Here is an 18,168-nt window from a genome sequence, read left to right on the forward strand (position 1 = left end):
CGGATTTATGGTATGGCGCCTTATCCACCTGAGCCATGACGCCCCCAATTGCCAGATAATTTGATTTCTTCACTGCTGTTTGGAAATCAAGAGACGTTTAAGAAATAACACAAAAATGCTTCTTAAAAATAATAATAATTAAGTGGAATTTTGTTTGTATTTTTTTTCCACCAGAGGGCAACAGTGGTGCAGATTCTGGCAAATCATTCATTCATTCATTATCTCTAGCCGCTTTATCCTTCTACAGGGTCGCAGGCAAGCTGGAGCCTATCCCAGCTGACTACGGGCGAAAGGCGGGGTACACCCTGGACAAGTCGCCAGGTCATCACAGGGCTGACACATAGACACAGACAACCATTCACACTCACATTCACACCTACGGTCAATTTTAGAGTCACCAGTTAACCTAACCTGCATGTCTTTGGACTGTGGGGGAAACCGGAGCACCAGGAGGAAACCCACGCGGACATGGGGAGAACATGCAAACTCCACACAGAAAGGCCCTCGCCGGCCCCGGGGCCCGAACCCAGGACCTTCTTGCTGTGAGGTGACAGCGCTAACCACTACACCACCGTGCCGCCTCAGATTCTGGCAAATGTAACTCAAAAACTGTTGAGACGTCAATAGACTTGACTTTTTTTTAATTTTGCATTTTTATAAAAGTCACATACTTTCAAACCACTAAAGAAAACAAAACATACTATACTTAAGTGTTCTAATGTAGTGTACCATAGAGTTGTACTGTGCATTACGTTATACAATAACAATAATAATACCTTCTGTAGGTGACAAACACCACGGGGGAGGGAGAGAGAGAGAGACAGACTACCTCATGGTTTGAATATCAATGGGAGACAAAAAATAAACTAAGCTTTTCTTCAAGGCACACTTGAGTTATGGCTGTTCATTTGAACACAGCAAATTTTGCTCATTATCAATAATTTAATCATAGACAAAACTGATCAGAAAAATCACACAGTATTTTGTGTCAATACAGATTCAAAGACCTGCCTATATCTAGAACATATTAATGCTGTACAACTTTGCCATGACTTTGTACAGACACCTAGACGTCCACTGTTGGATGGAATAACAGTGGGAAAGTTTCGAAAGAGCTGCATAGTACAAATGTCACAACGTTGCAAGTCCTGTAACTCTTCAGCATTTGACTCAGATGTGTTCATAGTTTCATGCGGTATTGTATGCTACCTTTAACTGTAACATTACAGCCTTAAGGCAGATCAGAATGGAAATGACTAACTGCACATGTGCAAAAATGTGTTTTGTTTTCAGCATGTTTAAATCAGAATACCACAAAACTAAATAAAAAAAAAAATCTTCCGCTTCAGAGGGAAAGGGAAAGTGTCTTTGGTTGCTGATCAGTCGAATCCAAAATTCTAGTTGAAATATGGCAGGTTTTTTTTTTTTAAAAAACAAATGCATATCATATCCCTTCATTACATAATTTCCCCCAAAGCACTGCAAATAAAACATATTAGAAATGCAGATAAGTAATTTTTAGCGCTTCTTAAGATCTTAAAATAGCCACAGTCTCTCAGTGATATGTAAAACTTGGACATGATAAAATAGCATTTCTTGCAGATTTAGTGCGATCATTCGATAGTTTTAATGTCCGTGCGAGTTGTAAAGGATTATTTTCTTGACAGAGTAAGATTTCTAGTTTGTTGGATATTAGACTGCACCATTTTATGGATACGTTTAACAAAATTAAAAGTCATTTCCCGCTGAAAAACGACATACTGACTGCAGATAAAACTAATTAATAATAATAAAAAAAGAACAGTTTATAATAATCCATCAACACTTGAGGATAAACCTGTACAAGACCAAAGTGCTTACATACAAGCTTCATTTCTAGCAACAGGGAAAAATGCCCAGGGTTATTCATTTACATTTAAAAATACTTGGAGTATTTCACTGAATGATGAAGCCAGTCCTCGGGGGAAGACCAGGTCTCGGAGGAAATGCTGGTGTGTACGACTGCGCTATTGGATCTGTGTAGGATGGCACCATGTTGGGCATTTGGACAGGAGGGTAAGGAGTTGCTGGATAGGGTAAAGCAGCCTGCTGCCCTGTCAGCTGGATTGAAGGCGTTGCCCTCATAGGAACTGGGGAGCCGTTAACCTGGCTATTGAAGGGCACAGTTGAGGTGGTCGTCTGAGACTGAACATGCTCAACCGATGCCTGTGGCACCTGGAAACATTTAAGCACCATCTCCTGCAACTTATCGATCTTCACCCGCCGCAAATGAGCCAGCTTTCTCTTGCTCCGATAGGTTTCGATGAAGCTGTCCAGAGACAAATTGCCATCGAGGAAGCAGTCGGCCATGTTCTAAAATGACAATGAGGCAATTTAGAGTGTAATAACCTCCTTGTATAGCAGTAAAAAATAGACAGGAATACAGGGAAGCTATTTCCTTTGGATTAACCACACAACTCTCACCACCTATTAATGGGTCCAGAAGCTTACATATCATTCCTCATCCTACATTCACAGTAGCAAACGACAAAATCACTCGTGTCGCTTGTGCACTTTTTTTTTTTTAAATTCCAATGAGAAATGCTAGTACCTATATTGTATATACTGTTGTAGTATCTAAAGCTAACTAGTAAAATATAAAGTAAATAATGCAATCAGTGTAAAAATCGTTTCATTTAGCTTATATGTCAGGCTTCATACTTGTTTAAAGATTAGCAAAGCAGGCTAACAGTACTAGCTATGCACAGTCACCTGATGAACCGACACTGCTAAATACCTCCAATCTTTATTTTTCTTTATTCTATACACAATTAATCAGAGGTCACATTGCAGGATAAGATAAAACCATGGCTATAAACCATTATTCCATTTTTGCACATTAAAGAACTGAAGGCACTTTTTTTTTTTAAATCATCAAAATTCTATTTCTCATTTTTATTAAAATATAGGAATGCATTTTTGATCGCTATTTTGTCACTGCTATAGCAAGTTATGAGGGTTTGAAATATGCTATGTAATATATCAGTCCGTATGTCAAAGCAATGGCCGTAAACGAGATTTGCTGAGAACTGTATGAGACATCGTAAAACGTACAGTGGAAATCAAAGCGACCAACATCTGCCAATGTTGTCAAAAGACGTGTGTGCCCTCTTTCGAATGCTGATGTAATCAAGCCAGAAGTTTTGTTTTGATAGCAATCAGGAAAGTTTGGGGGGGGAAATGGGCAGTAATCGTCATTTAAACTCATTTTTGTGCAATACTTCGTTTGGCAAACAGTTTTCAAAATGGCGGCACTGACACCTGGCTGACACTTCACGTTTTGAAGTCTCGCACAAGTTTTGTGGAGATCGCATGGATAAGTGATGCCTGCCGTAGACCAAACAGACTAAATTCAACATGGCTAAAAACCGAATAGGCTGATAGTATTTAATTGCAATTAGCTGCCAACAGGAGTCATGATATAAGGTTACTAAAACTGAAAACGTAATTGAATAAACACGTTAATTAAGAAATAAAGCAAGTTTAAAAATGACTTCAGTTCTCCTTTAAAGGGTACCAGTACAGCATTTAATCATGATCAGCAGTACAAACCCTAATCATAATAATGCACACAAGTGCAGCCACCTATTTCGTTATCCTAAGTAGCTTTAAGTGCTTAAAATTCCAAAAGCACATCAAGTTTTTTTGCACACAGGCAACTAGGGCTGCACAATATATCGAAAAAGTAGATATCGCGATATCATAGTTTGCGATACACATACCGCAAAAATTACTTAAATTTCAATAAAAGGCACATTTTTCTGTGCCGTCCAATCACATTTGAATGTCAACAAGCGCCGCGGGATAACTCCGCCCCCTATTGCAAAACAAGTAAAAGCCTCGTGGTGATGGCGGAAGCAGTAGCAAGTGTGGTGAGACAAACTTGTGTGAGGAGGAACTGGTTTCCAAAAAAAATGCACGTCTGCTATTTGGAAGTACTTTGGATTCAGGAGGGGTGATGTACTGCAAACTCAGGTACTTTGCAAGACATGTAAAACAGTGGTGGGGCGGCTCACTGGGACAAACACTGATGTACAGCAGCATAAAAACATAAAACCGCGCTCTCTCACACACACACACACACACACACACACACTACCGCTCGCTCACTCACACACACACACCACTGCTCTCTCACCCGCATGTGTTATTAACAGATTGTGTTTGAGTTTATGGTGAATCTGTGTCGCTCACCTTCATCTCCCGGGAGCCGCTGAAATTGCCATTTTGAATGCTTTATGTCAATGTAATGTAGTTTTCAGTTTTTTGTTTACTTCAACTTAAGACATTTTCTGCTGCGCTCACAAAAATTAAGAGATTTAAAGATGATTGATGGACACCATTGCAGGTGTAGCCATGTTTTTCCAATAAAAAATAATGTTGGAATGGAAGCGATGCATTGGGCGTTTTTTTTAAATGCTAGATACAGGGCAGAACGGCGAGTAGAGGTAAGAAAAACATTATATATTTAATTATCGTGATACATATCGATATCGAGATATTCAGTCATGTTATCGAATATCGCATATTTTTCTGATATCGTGCAGCCCTACAGGCAACCAATATGGCACCCGTGAAGTTGTTGATGGCCAGTTACTAGAAGTTAAGCGTAGCCGATGTAAACGTTCTTGTTAGCTTGGATTTAGTCAGACAAAAGAGAGTCGTCTTCGAGTCAGTATGGACAGCGGAGAAACCGGATATCTGTATGAACCTCGGAAAAAGGACTATTCGCATCTGGTAAACGATTTCAGCAGCGAATCATCAGATGATTCTAATGATGAAATCGGCGGTGCTTTGCAAGTGCAAAGTTGGGAAGGCAGGTCAGAGGATTCGGTAGCTGTCTGGTGCTGATGTGGAAAGCGTGCCAAGTGGAAAACTGACACTGAATGTGTTTGTTGTAAAGAGCACAAAAACTTTTACGCAATAAGACAGGCATGGTCATGAAATTGTTTCAGGGATAAACCTGGTTTGAAAACACATGTTGCACACAAGCCTGCATTGGAAATGTCCTACATACAGGCCATGATAACCAGACATGTGTGAGGAGCAGCACCAGATGGAGAACTCACAAATCAGTAAGCAGCCTATTATATATAGAAACTCGGCGTGTGCGCAGAGATCGGCGCCGCCTGATGCGCCATATGGTGCGGGAAGGACTTTAGACAGTGTGTGCGCACGTTTATGTATAAATGTGTGTCCATACTAGCTCTAAAGCCCATTTTACACGTGTGAATACTGGTATAGACATGCAACGTGCCACAATAGTTTATATGGTCTAAATATAAGCTAGTGACAGCTTGAAGCAGAGTGTGAATTTATAGCGGAGCAAAGCGTAGAGCACTGGGCAACGAATTTTGTATCTTTATTTACATAAGATATTAGTGCTGTCAAGCGATTAAAATATTTAATCGTGATTAATGTCGCGACTGTCATAGTTAACTCGCGATTAATCGCAATTTAATCGCACATTTTTGTCACATGAAAAACCATTGTAATTCTCTTATCAGCATAAAAAAGTGAATGGGCTTGCTCACCGTTCGAACTACGGGGGTACTCGGGGGATCTGAGATCCCCTGAAACAGACATGAGATCCCTTGAAAACATGATTTGGGAAATGTTGGGGGGGGTCTCTAAAATACTGGCAAAATGATGTTTATTGACATAGCAATCGTGTGTAACAGGAAGCATTTGCATATCCGAAGTGAGCGCGCCATCGGAGATCCGCGCTCTGAGACAAGCGCAAGCACCCCCCCAAGGGAAAAAAAAAGGGACCCCCCGAAAATATCGGCATTGGTACAACCAGTGTTCGAACTATGTTTTTTTTTTTTAAATTGCACAGCATAACACGTCTTGTCACAGCCACTGCAAAGTGGGGCTGGAGCCGCCGATGGGAAAACGATCGGAGCACCGTGGCTCTTCGGGGGAGGGCAGAGGACTCTGGCTGTGCGGGGCGTGGCATCGTCACGGAGCGTTAACCTCGCGATAAAAAAAAAAATGATCGCCGTTAAAATTGAGTCAAGTTAACGCGTTAATAACGCGACATTTTTGACAGCACTATAAGATAGATTTTTTTTTTAATCCTGAGCTTGCTTTTCACTTCCTTAAAAGAGAAATAAATAAAATAAATACCCCCCCACACACCAAAAAACATGGGATTATTTACCAACACATTTTTGCTTTGAATGTCTAGATTATTCTAGTTAATCAGCTTGCATGGTTTGTAGATGGTGTGACCTGTTTCCAGGTTGTGTAGACCAGCCTCTCTCAACCGGGGTGCCGTCAAAAAATTATATATTCTAACACTGAAATAAATAGAATGAATTAAAATGCCAAAAAATGATAGTTACACTAATGCAGATCATCGCCACCTCATGCATCATCAAAATTTGTCTCACGGCCCCCTTTCCCATGTCACGTCGTCACTGCCGGGGTCAGCGTATGGTCAACATGACTGCGTATATTTTATATGGGGGTGCCTTGAGAATTTCCATACTTCTGAAGGGTGCCGTGACTGAAAAAAGGTTGAGAAACGCTGGTGTAGACACTGTTTAGCAAGTTGTTTACATTGCTCGGTTGTCAGCAATGGAATGCAGAAAAAATGCTTTCCCTTACGATCATGTTTATTTTTGCAAGCATAAGCTTCGCACGCCACTATTTTTCAACATTTTGGACATACAGCTACCTTGCCGTGTCAAGAGCAGTGAGCCAATCAAGATACAGGAAACCCATCAATGATTCTATGTCATTAGACACCGTCCACAAAATGGCAATATGGCTGCGCCCTGAAGTGGAACTTAAAGGACATGGGACATGAAACATAAAAGCACGCTATATCAGTTTCTTTCCATTAAAAATATGAAATAATTGCATCAACAAATACAAAATCATCTATTAAATTCAGCAAAATCGTTATATTCGTGATGATTATATGGCATTTCTGCTCGAGCTCCGATATGCATATTTTACAACCGGAAGAACCGCTGTCACGTGATCATACGTCACAAAAACTTTCGGGTACAGCACAAGCGGGTAGATGAATATGGAGAAGTGTGAATCGTGATGAAGACGAATGCGACAAAATAGTTTTTGTGTCTTGGATGACAAGAAAATTGTTTCGTTTTTAGAGTGTTTAACGTACATTGAACATCATGGTGTATTGCGACCTCCCAGTCAGTCAGACGTGCTGTTACTCCTGTTAGCAATGTAGCTAGGCTCAGTATGGCCAACGGTATTTTTTGGGGCTGTAGTTAGATGCGACCAAACTCTTCCACGTTTTTCCTGTTTACATAGGTTTATATGACCAGTGACATGAAACAAAGTTCAGTTACACAAATTGAAACGTGGCGATTTTCTATGCTATGGAAAGTCCGCACTATAATGACAGGCGTACTAACACCTTCTGCGCGCTTCGACAGCGCACTGATACCTTCACTCGGAGTTGTACCATTATTTTTTTAGACAGGGCGGACGGACCAGGGCATTCGCCCGCCTGGCCATGCCCGACAAGGAGCGCTCTCGGCCGGCTTGGGAGGCAGACGGCAGCCCCTCCTGGAAGTGTGGTTTTACCATGGGCCTCATGCAGTAAGGATTAGTATTATAATTTTGGGTGTATCAGTTATTGATTATCATAATTCTGACTCGTTTTGCCATTTTGAATGTTTTCATCTCGGACTCTGGAAGCATTGTATCTCAATCAATCAATCTCGAAAAATATCAGCAAAAAAAAAAAAAAACTAGCTTGCAACGGACTTTAGCTAGATCTATGATGAACTTTCAATGTATGATACAAAAATAATACTTCTTTCAACAGATCATTAGCCTTTGAGCAGAATTGTTTTTAACTTACGAGGAAGTGTTATCAAGCCGACCGCTTTCAGTTTCATGGGGATTGAATGAACTCTCACTCTCAGAATCATCTGACCCGTCAGAGTAAATACAAGATCGATGTTCATGTGAATTTCCAGCTATTGGTTCGAATTGATAGGGTCTAACTTCACATCTCTGTGAAACATCGGGAATATCACTGTCGATGGTGTCCATTTCGGTAACCTGTTTACATTAGATACCCAAGCGCTGGCTCCTTGAAAAGTTTTTGTGACGTCACGGGTCACGTGACCACTTAGCTAATTAACGAATCATTGTTTTACGCTGATGTATAAAAAAAGTTGAATAATGTGATGATTTTCACATTTTTGACGCCCTGCAGTGATTTAGATGGCATTTCTTATGTCCTTTATACATAATTATACCCAGAAAAAAATCCATGTCCCATATCCTTTAAGTGAACGGGAATACAAAAGAATTTTAAAAGCACTGCTTTATGCGACAGTGTGACAATATCAGAGACTCAGATTGTTTTGCAGGTCAAGGCCCCTCCTGGGAAAAAACAGGGGCCCATTTCTACAATGGGGAGCCCAGTGATTATCCTTCAGTTGAAGCGAACCTAGTGAGCGAAGCAAGCCCAATGAACAGCTGGGGCAGCCCAGGGGCTGGTTTTTTTTCTTCTCAATTCTGTTTTTTTTGTATTAGAAGCCATATGAAGCAATGTAGATGACAAAAATTAATGCTTCAACCAAATATATTGAGATATTGTTTAATCAGTGGCAATATTTTGGAATTCAACCACAGGCCACTATATATCACGTATATTATCTCCTCCTTGTAAATTATAGCACAAGAATGGGTTTGTTTTTTGCATGCTGTGACGGTCTAATTCTGCTTGTCTCTAATCATCTCTACTTCTAATTTCATTAATTTATTTTATTAACTTGTTTTCAGTTTGGTGTAGGTCTATAGTAGTAGTAGTCACCAGTGGTAGTGGCAGTAGTGGCAGTAGTAGTAGTAGTAGTAGTAGTTGTTGTAAATCTAGTATGACTAATTACCTTGGGTATCAGGGGTATCAGTTTTTTCAGGTGAATGTACTCTCTTTCTGCCGAAGAATGACAAAATAGATGTATTTTTTCTTTTTTTTATCCATGTTTTCTTGACTCTTTCGAATATTCGTACATAGACCGTAAGACGCCACCTAGCGAAAGACTTGGATCAGGTTTTACTCGCTTGGGACGCTACAAACGGGGCGGCGTAAATACACAAACGGGTCCGACGTATATTCAATATGGTGGCGGTCAAAACAAATTCATCCGATGCTGAAATCTGTTGAATATCCAGATAATTATGTTGGAAGTTGCATATTTGTGCAAGATTTGATATTGAGACCAAGTCAAGTAATACGCCACGAAACGTTCCAAATAGGGTATAAAATGCTCGCGTCCATATTGGCCCCTGCCCCTCTCGACAATGCGTTCATTATTCGAAATAGTGCGTCTTAGACGTGGGCGCGCCAACAATCTGAGTCTCTGCAATATGGATGAATTTTCTAGCCTATGTTTATTTTTCACTGCAGGTACCCTTTAAACAGCAAATGGGAACTAATTACAGATAGGAATATAAATTATGAGGTGGGGAACTGAAGAAATGCCAGATTGCATATGGTGGCGCTTGAAAGTTTGTGAACCCTTTAGAATTTTCTATATTTCTGTACAAATATGACCTAAAACATCAGATTTTCACACAAGTCCTAAAAGTAGATAAAGAGAACCCAGTTAAACAAATGAGACAAAAATATTATACTTGGTCATTTATTTATTGAGGGAAATGATCCAATATTACATATGTGAGTGGCAAAAGTATGTGAACCTCTAGGATTAGCAGTTACTTTGAAGGTGAAATTGGAGTCAGGTGTTTTCAATCAATGGGATGACAATCAGGTGTGAGTGGGCACCCTGTTTTATTTAAAGAACAGGGATCTATCGAAGTCTGATCTTCACAACATACATTTGTGGAAGTGTATCATGGCACGAACAAAGGAGATTTCTGAGGACCTCAGAAAAAGCATTGTTGATGCTCATCAGGCTGGAAAAGGTTACAAAACCATCTCTAAAGAGTTTGGACTCCACCAATCCACAGTCAGACAGATTGTGTACAAATGGAGGAAATTCAAGACCATTGCTACCCTCCCCAGGAGTGGTCGACCAGCAAAGATCACTCCAAGAGCAAGGCGTGTAATAGTCAGTGAGGTCACAAAGGACCCCAGGGTAACTTCTAAGCAACTGAAGGCCTCTCTCACATTGGCTAATGTTAAATGAGTCCACCATCAGGAGAACACTGAACAACAATGGTGTGCATGGGAGGGTTGCAAGGAGAAAGCAGGCCAGGACTCTGCTGTCCATCTTCATCTTAACAACAAAGGACACCCATTTCAGGATTGCAACGTACACATTTTAGCCAGAGAGGATCGTTGGTATGAGCGAGGAGTTAAAGAAGCCATTTTTGTCAACCTGGAACAGCAAATCACTGAACAGAGGTGGGGGTCTAAGACATCATTTATCAGCCACCTACAATGCAGTCCTTGGCACACTTCCCAGACAACTGAATGCACACCAAAACCCAGCTGTTTTCAGTGACTCACAGGAGGACAGAGAGAACCAGCAATCCATTGATCACCCTAACGACTCTCGAGGCCGTTCACACCCAGCCCCCAGTGACCCACACCAACAGGATGGCTCAACGACACCTTAGGATTGCTTTTCATCCATGAGAGGATAAATACCTGATAAACCCTAGCTATGTAATAGGCGAGAGGCCGAGGGCTGCAGAAACGGAGATCGGCGCCGCCCGATGCGCCATATGGCACGGGAAGGACTTTAGACTTTAGACACCCTATTAGTCAGACAGAACTGAAGAAGCCTTTCGGATGAGAGGTGAAACGTCTTCAAGAATCTTCAAGCAAGTCCAGTTGCTTTCTTTTACCACTCACAGTTTACTATGACCTGGATGACTGAGAATCTTCACAGACAGTTCATGTGAGGAAACCCACCAACATCCCAGAGTTGAAGCTGTTCTGTACGGAGGAATGGGCTAAAATTCCTCCAAGCCGGTGTGCAGGACTGATCAATAATTACCAGAAACGTTTAGTTGCAGTTATTGCTGCACAAGGGATGGGGGGGCCACACCAGATACTGAAAGCAAAGGTTCACATACTTTTGCCACTCACAGATCTGTATTATTGGATCATTTTCCTCAATAAATAAATGACCAAGTATAATATTTTTGTCTTATTTGTTTAACGGGGTTCTCTTTATCTACTTTTAGGACTTGTGTGAGAACCTGTTGTTGTTTTAGGTCATATTTATGCAGAAATACAGAAAATTCTAAAGGGTTCACAAACTTTCAGAGCACGCAGCCATACAGTACACACCACACACACACACACACACACACACACACACACACACCCCATCTGTAGATCATGTAAAAAGGATTTTGCAGCGCAAAGTCTCATGTCTGATCCGTTTTCTGTTGGTGACCCTCTGCTACAGCTGAGTGTACACACTTTGCATTTTCTCTGCAAAAATGCAGTCTAGTTCCAGCTTGTGCTTTCTTTTTAGCATCATTGTGGCATTTACTTGCTATACAATGAGGCATACATATTTAAAAACTGATAAATTTGGTACAAAATATTTGCAAAACTATGATGTAAACAGAGAATATAAATAGCCGAGTTGTTCTAAGCAACCACAACATGACGTCATTGCATACATCCCCACCACAGGAAGCCCATCTGACATTTGAAAGAAAATTCATTTTTCCTTGAGCACTATTTGGTCTTTGAAAATGAAAGTTTGTTTTTTGAAATCTATGACTAATTTTCCTTTAAATAAGTTTGAGAATAAATTTGCTAGAGGATCCCTTTAAGGGTTTGTCACTTGCTAATGTGAACATAAGATTACGCTCATGTACTATACATAACGTTGCTCTTTGTTTCACTGTACAGACTGAATAATTTGCAGCAGATACATTACGACATTATATATTGATGCTGAAACTGATTTTACCTCCGTTTCTTCTTCAATTTTGGCTCCTTCAGCTTGTAGCAGGGCTAACAGTGTGTCCAGTGAGCTTTTCCCTGAGTTGTGATCTAAACAAATGCAACGCAATAACATTATCCAAATGACGCATAGTCGCGTACACATTACGTTTTACAAAATAAAAAGCATACACATTCCCCTCTGAAAGTACTGGAATAAAAAGGCCAGTTCTTTTGTTTTTGCTGTACACTAAAGACATTTGGAATTGGGTATCAAAAGATGAATGAGACGAAAGATCAGAATTTCATTTCCTGATATTTACGTCTAGAGGTGTTAAACAACTTCAGATATGGCAACTTTAAAAGCAGACCACCTAATTTCTCAGTTAGCAAAAAGTAAATTTACATTACCTGTTCCAATAAAGTAAATAATTAAATTATTTGCCAAAGGCAAAGTGAATATTAGTGGATAACAGAGATGAAGTTGAGGTTATTATTTACCGATATTTACTGAGCATGACGCGGATAATTGTTTTAGTATAAATACACAGGTAATTTTTATTTTTAATTTAAAATCGTATTAAAAATAATTTCAGACTTAAAGTGGCATGCAAATGTAATAAAGGCACGCACAAACTTGTCACTTATCTGTGCTGACTCACGTAAAATATGGAATCAATTTTGTGCCAAAATGTTCATACAATACTTTTGAAATATCAAACAAAAACGACAAATCAAAATACAAAAAAAAAAAAAAGTCAATTTTTTTAGACTGGCAAACAAATTATTCGTGTAATCGTGCAAAATATCAGTCTATTACTCTTCAGAAACCTTTTATTTTTGTTCCGCGTCTTTCTCAGTTTTGTTTGACGTAATTTATTTTGGTTGCGATTCCAGCTTTCTCGTTTGCGCTCCCTGAATTTTTGCTTGCAGTTTTGGCACAAACTTCACGTGTGGGTGGGCTGTCCAGGAATGCATTCCCATTGGCTAACTTGTGTTTGACTGAGAGCTACGCTCAGCCATTCCCTACTTGGATTCTGGCGGACTGTTTGACGAGTGACCGATCCATTGACTGTAAACAAGGATCGAGTGGACTTCAGTGGCGACTATGATATTGAATTAATTCAACAAAGTGTAAATTCAATATCATAGTCGCCACTGAAGTCCACTCGATCCTTGTTTACCGTCAATGGATCGGTCACTCGTCAAACAGTCCGCCAGAATCCGAGTAGGAAATGGCCGCAACAGCCTCCGGGGGAATGGCTGAGCGTAGCTGTCAGTCAAACACAAGTTAGCCAATGGGAATGCATTCCTGGACAGCCCACCCACACGTGAAGTTTGTGCCAAAACTGCTAGCAAAAAGTCAGGGAGCGCAAACGAGAAAGCTGGAATCGCAACCAAAATAAATTACGTCAAACAAAACTGAGAAAGACGCGGAACAAAAATAAAAGGTTTCTGAAGAGTAATAGACTGATATTTTGCACGATTACACGAATAATTTGTTTGCCAGTCTAAAAAAATTGACTTTTTGTTTTTTTGTATTTTGATTTGTCTTTTTTGTTTGATATTTCAAAAGTATTGTATGAACATTTTGGCACAAAATTGATTCCACAGTAAAACACTGTTTTGAAATAGATTTTTAAATAAATAAATAAATAAATAAATAAATAATTCACAATTCCACCTTATCTTTGAATAGTTTTAGCCCAAACATCATGGCACCTCTTGTACTTTTAGGAACGGCATTTTCTTTCATAATTTATAATTCTTCCTCACTTATGGTGACCAAGTGATCGGCAGCCATTTTGCCAAGTCGCTCTAGGCGATTATCGAGAAACAGTCAGAACATCTCAACCAATCAGCATGCGTGATTTTCTATAATCACCTGTGTATTTATACTAACGCTTAATATTTGGTTGTATATGCCTTGCTTGCAATAACTGCATTCTTTTGCGATGCTTTTCCAGGTTTCTTCTCCAGTTTCACTCAGTTGTTTGTTTGTTTTGGGGCTTCAGTCTTCTCTCAGGAGGTCAAATGCATGCTCAATTGGGTCTGGTAATTGATTTTGCCAGTCTAACCTGCAACAAAGCCCTTTTTTGTCTTGGTGATGTATCCTGGGATGCGTTTCTCTCTAAACTGGTAGACAGAATGTTTCTGTAGCCTTCTGAATTTCTTCTCTTGCTACTAATCATGAGTTACATAACCAATAAATGAGTTTGTACATTTTGGATCACATGCAGATCCTTTCTTTTGCCACAATTTGGCCTTTCCATCTGTTTGGTCGAGGTTAATCTTGGTTCCAGAACTTTTGTGGCTCGTCTCTGTATTTATTAAGATTCTTACTGCTGATGAGTGGATTGCATCTTGTGTTATGGACCCTATATTTCTGTTCCGGAGATCTTCAAACAGTGGATTCTGATACATCCATCCCTGCCCTGTGAAGGTTATGGATGATGTCAATGACTCTTGTTTTGGGGTTTTCTTCTCAGCCATCTAGTTCAATGTCTGGTTGTTAGAAACCACAGTTGTACTTTCTTTTTCAGGACATTCCAAATTGTATTAGCTTTGGCATGTGTGATGGTTCTGATTGATTTCCCCCTTTTTCTCAGTTTCAAAAAACGGCTTGCTTTTCAGATCTTCATATGACATGTCAGGGACGTGTTCCAATATTTCTGATTACTTGATAAATGGGAGGGTTCGAACAAATGATGTCATGTTCCAAGTTATTGAACACATTTGGATGTAAATATCAGCAAATGAAAGCTGAAATTCTGATCGATAGTCTCATTTTTTTTAATCTCAAACCTGAATATCTTCTGTATGTGTGTGTGTGTGTCAAAAACAATAGAATTCGTCTTGCTGTTCCAATACTTTCACAAGGGACTGTATTAGGGCACAAAAAGTATACATTTTGTAAATTATCTGAGGTATGCTGTTACAGGAACAGCATCAACGGTGGGCGGTGTGATGCGATGCGGCCCAACATGGAGCAAAATTACTATTACTACCCCAAAGTTGATTACTTTCCTATAACAGCACATCCAGAAGTGTTTTATCACCACCGTCACACTTCATAATACACGGTTAACATAACAGAGGGAAGCCAAGAAAGCACTGCTTGAGTTACTGTCTGTATGAAGTTTTGCATGGTCTTCCTATCCATATGGGCTTCCTTTGTGTTGTCCAGTTTCCTCCCACCTCCCAAATACATGCCATTAGGTCAACTGGCTTTGCTAAATTGCCTGTGTGTGCACATGGTGCATTGTGATGGTCTGGCATCCCATTCGGGGTTTATTCCTGTCTCATTCCCAGTGTTCCTGGGATAGGTATCCAGAGCCACTGCAACCCTGACCAAGATTAAAAATGGGTTACTGAAGATGAAGGTATGATAAGCTGATATCATTAAATTTATGTTAGTTCTTCATTTACGCTGTTGGACCTGCGTAGCAGTCCCAAAACATCTTGACCAACAGCTAAAGCCAGCAGAGTCCCCTGAAGGTTGCATGGAATGCTAATAAGGAGTTTGGTTCATCAGATCTGATTAAAGTTAAAGGCAGAGTAGGTAATTTTGTTCAAAGCATTTTTTTTTTAATATTTTGTTACATTTGGTCCAAATGAAATGCATGGATGGCCTATCTACACGTCTATCTGCATGCACTCTGCCTGTAGACCCCTTGTACATGACCAGAGTCTTCCACCAAGCAATACAGACATATAGGCCATTTGCAGGAATTGGTCACGTGTCAGTTTTCCCCATAGCAACAAGCCCATGGTGGGCAAGCTAACTTGACATTCCTTGACAACCATAAGAGTTTGACTGGCGATGCAAAGTTTTTTTGTGGTATTGATATCTATTTATTTTCAAGAATCTTCACACATTAAGCGAATGATAAAAAGGTAGAAAAGGAGAAATAAGTTATAAACATACCCGAGAAAGCAGCCATTTCGCACGTGAATTTCTTTCGGAGGCAACCAACTTGAGTCCAAAAAACTCTCTTTTACGGCCAATGATTCGCTTTAACTTACAACAGAAGTTAAAACCACAAACTTTTTCCAAATACACATGAAAATTCGGATTAAAAAAAAAAAAAACCAGTAGAAAAGGTAAAAACAGCTATTATAGAAATGGATTGCTTCGCATCGCCAGTCAAACTCTTATGGTTGTCAAGGAATGTCAAGTTAGCTTGCCCACCACAGGCTTGTCGCTATGGGGAAAATTGATGTGACCAGTTCCTGCAAATGACCTATTGCTAAAGCTAGTGTAAATACTAACAATAGCCATGTTTGTCATTTACATTCATTATGCTCACTGCCTGGTACCATGGAGCTTGATTGGCATTTGTCATAGAACACCAGAATTGGCCGGTCCACCACTGGCGCCCTGTGCTTTTCACAGATGAGAGCAGGTTCAACCTGAGCATATGTGACAGACGTGAAAGGGTCTGGAGACGCCATGGAGAACGTTAGGCTGCCTCCGACATCATTCAACAGGTTTAGTGGTGGGTCAGTGATGGTCTGGGGAGGCATATTTCTGGAAGGACACATAAGGCTAGACAACGGCACCCTGACTACTATTAGGTATCGGGATGAAATCCTTAAGACTCATTGTCAGACCCTACGCTGGTGCAGTGGGTCCTGGCCTCCTCCTGGCGCACAACAATGCCTGACCTCATGTGGCGAGAGTATGCAGGCAGTTTCTGGAGGATCAAGGAATTGATATCATTGACTGGCCTCTACACTTGCCTGACCTAAATCCAATACACCTCTAGGGCATTATGTTTCGGTCTATCCAACACCGCCAGGTTACACCTTAGACTGTTCAGGAGCTCAGTGATGCCCTGGTCCAGATCTGGGAGGAGATCCCCCAGGATACCATCGGTCATCTCATTAGGAGCATGCCCCGACGTTGTGAGGCATGCATACAAGCACGTGGGGGCCATACAAACTACGGAGTACCATTCTGAGTTGCCGCAATGAAATTTCGGCAAAACGGACTAGCTTGCCGCATCATTTTTTCGCTTTAATTTTCAGGGTGTCTTTGAATTCAGCCCTCTGTAGGTTGATAATTTTCATTTCCATCAAATGATGTGGCACCCTTTCGTTCCTAACGCATTACCCAGTCCATATCAGGAAAGATATCCAGCATGATTTTTTCCCCCCATTGAGATCTGATGTGTTTTCAAAGTGTTCCTTTAATTTTTTTGAACAGTGTAGATAAACGTAGACAATTTAATATGTTTAAACAACAACAACAACAACATGCTATACTCCTCCCAATGCGCTCTCTCTTGGACTTGTCCTCCAGCAGTAATCAGGCAGTGCTCTTCATGTGTTTTTAGAGGAAAAGGCTGAAGGGAGGGTGTGTGTTTTTTCGGTTGGATACTTGCACACACTTGCTGGTTGCTCCAAAATTTTCTACACTGACTTTAAATATCTTACATTCTGACATTGCTGGGAGGGAACTGGACAAAAATACTGTGGAACCTACAGTAATTGTAGCTCCATTACAGAGACCTTGTGTGATTAACTAACCAAGAGTGCATTTGCGGAGCTGGTAGGCCTCATAGAGCTCCTGTAAACAACAGTAGCGCTTGGTTAGCTGAATTTTCTGTTCTTCCAAACTGGGCTGGAGGCTGAGGTTCTGCTCTGCGAGACTGCGGTTACTGGCGAGGGTCATCTCTTTAGTCTGCTGCATCTCCTGCATCTGAAGGTAGAAGGAGATCAGGGAACATTTGGCTGTCAGCGCCTGCTTGTGTTTTAAGTTGAATGTTTAAAATAACAGCTGAGGGGTTATTGCTTTTTGCTTATGCTTTTTTTTTTTGTATCCAGTGCACAGTTTCTTATGCGAGTATGTAGAAATGCTATGTCTCTGATATATTACACATGTTAAATGGGATTATATTCTACACTGACAGTGTGTAATAATGCACAATTGTAAACCAATTACATATTTGCATATATCAGACTTAATCCAGACTCCTCATCCAATCCACAAAGGGTCTGTTCAACAGCTGATTGTGAGTTGGCATCAGGAGCAACTTATTACTGCCAACATATTAGACAAGCATATTTCTGGGGAGGAACACAGGAAACATAAGAGAAAACACGAACCAAATGAGGGATGAGGGAGAAGTGTATTGACCTTCATAAATCAGGGAATGGTTATTTAAAAAAATTTATATATATATATATATATATATATATATATATATATATATATATATATATATATATATATATATATAGCTTCTTGCCTAAAAACA

The 18,168-nt window shown here is 40.2% G+C and overlaps 1 protein-coding gene across 1 annotated transcript in view; it reads right to left on the reverse strand.

Annotated features, from left to right (window-relative positions):
* Positions 1-624: 624 nt before the first annotated feature.
* Positions 625-18,168, reverse strand: part of vps37bb (VPS37B subunit of ESCRT-I b) — a 33,577-nt gene continuing 16,033 nt past the window's right edge. Inside the window, exons 2-4 of the mRNA XM_060909439.1 lie at positions 17,438-17,609; positions 11,934-12,016; positions 625-2,352 (exon numbers count right to left, since the gene is read on the reverse strand). Coding sequence (XP_060765422.1) covers positions 1,936-2,352; positions 11,934-12,016; positions 17,438-17,609 — 672 coding nt within the window. The 3' untranslated portion in view covers positions 625-1,935. The remainder of the gene's footprint in view (positions 2,353-11,933; positions 12,017-17,437; positions 17,610-18,168) is intronic.

This window comes from Neoarius graeffei, chromosome 25 (assembly GCF_027579695.1).
Source record: "Neoarius graeffei isolate fNeoGra1 chromosome 25, fNeoGra1.pri, whole genome shotgun sequence".
Classification (NCBI taxonomy): domain Eukaryota; kingdom Metazoa; phylum Chordata; class Actinopteri; order Siluriformes; family Ariidae; genus Neoarius; species Neoarius graeffei.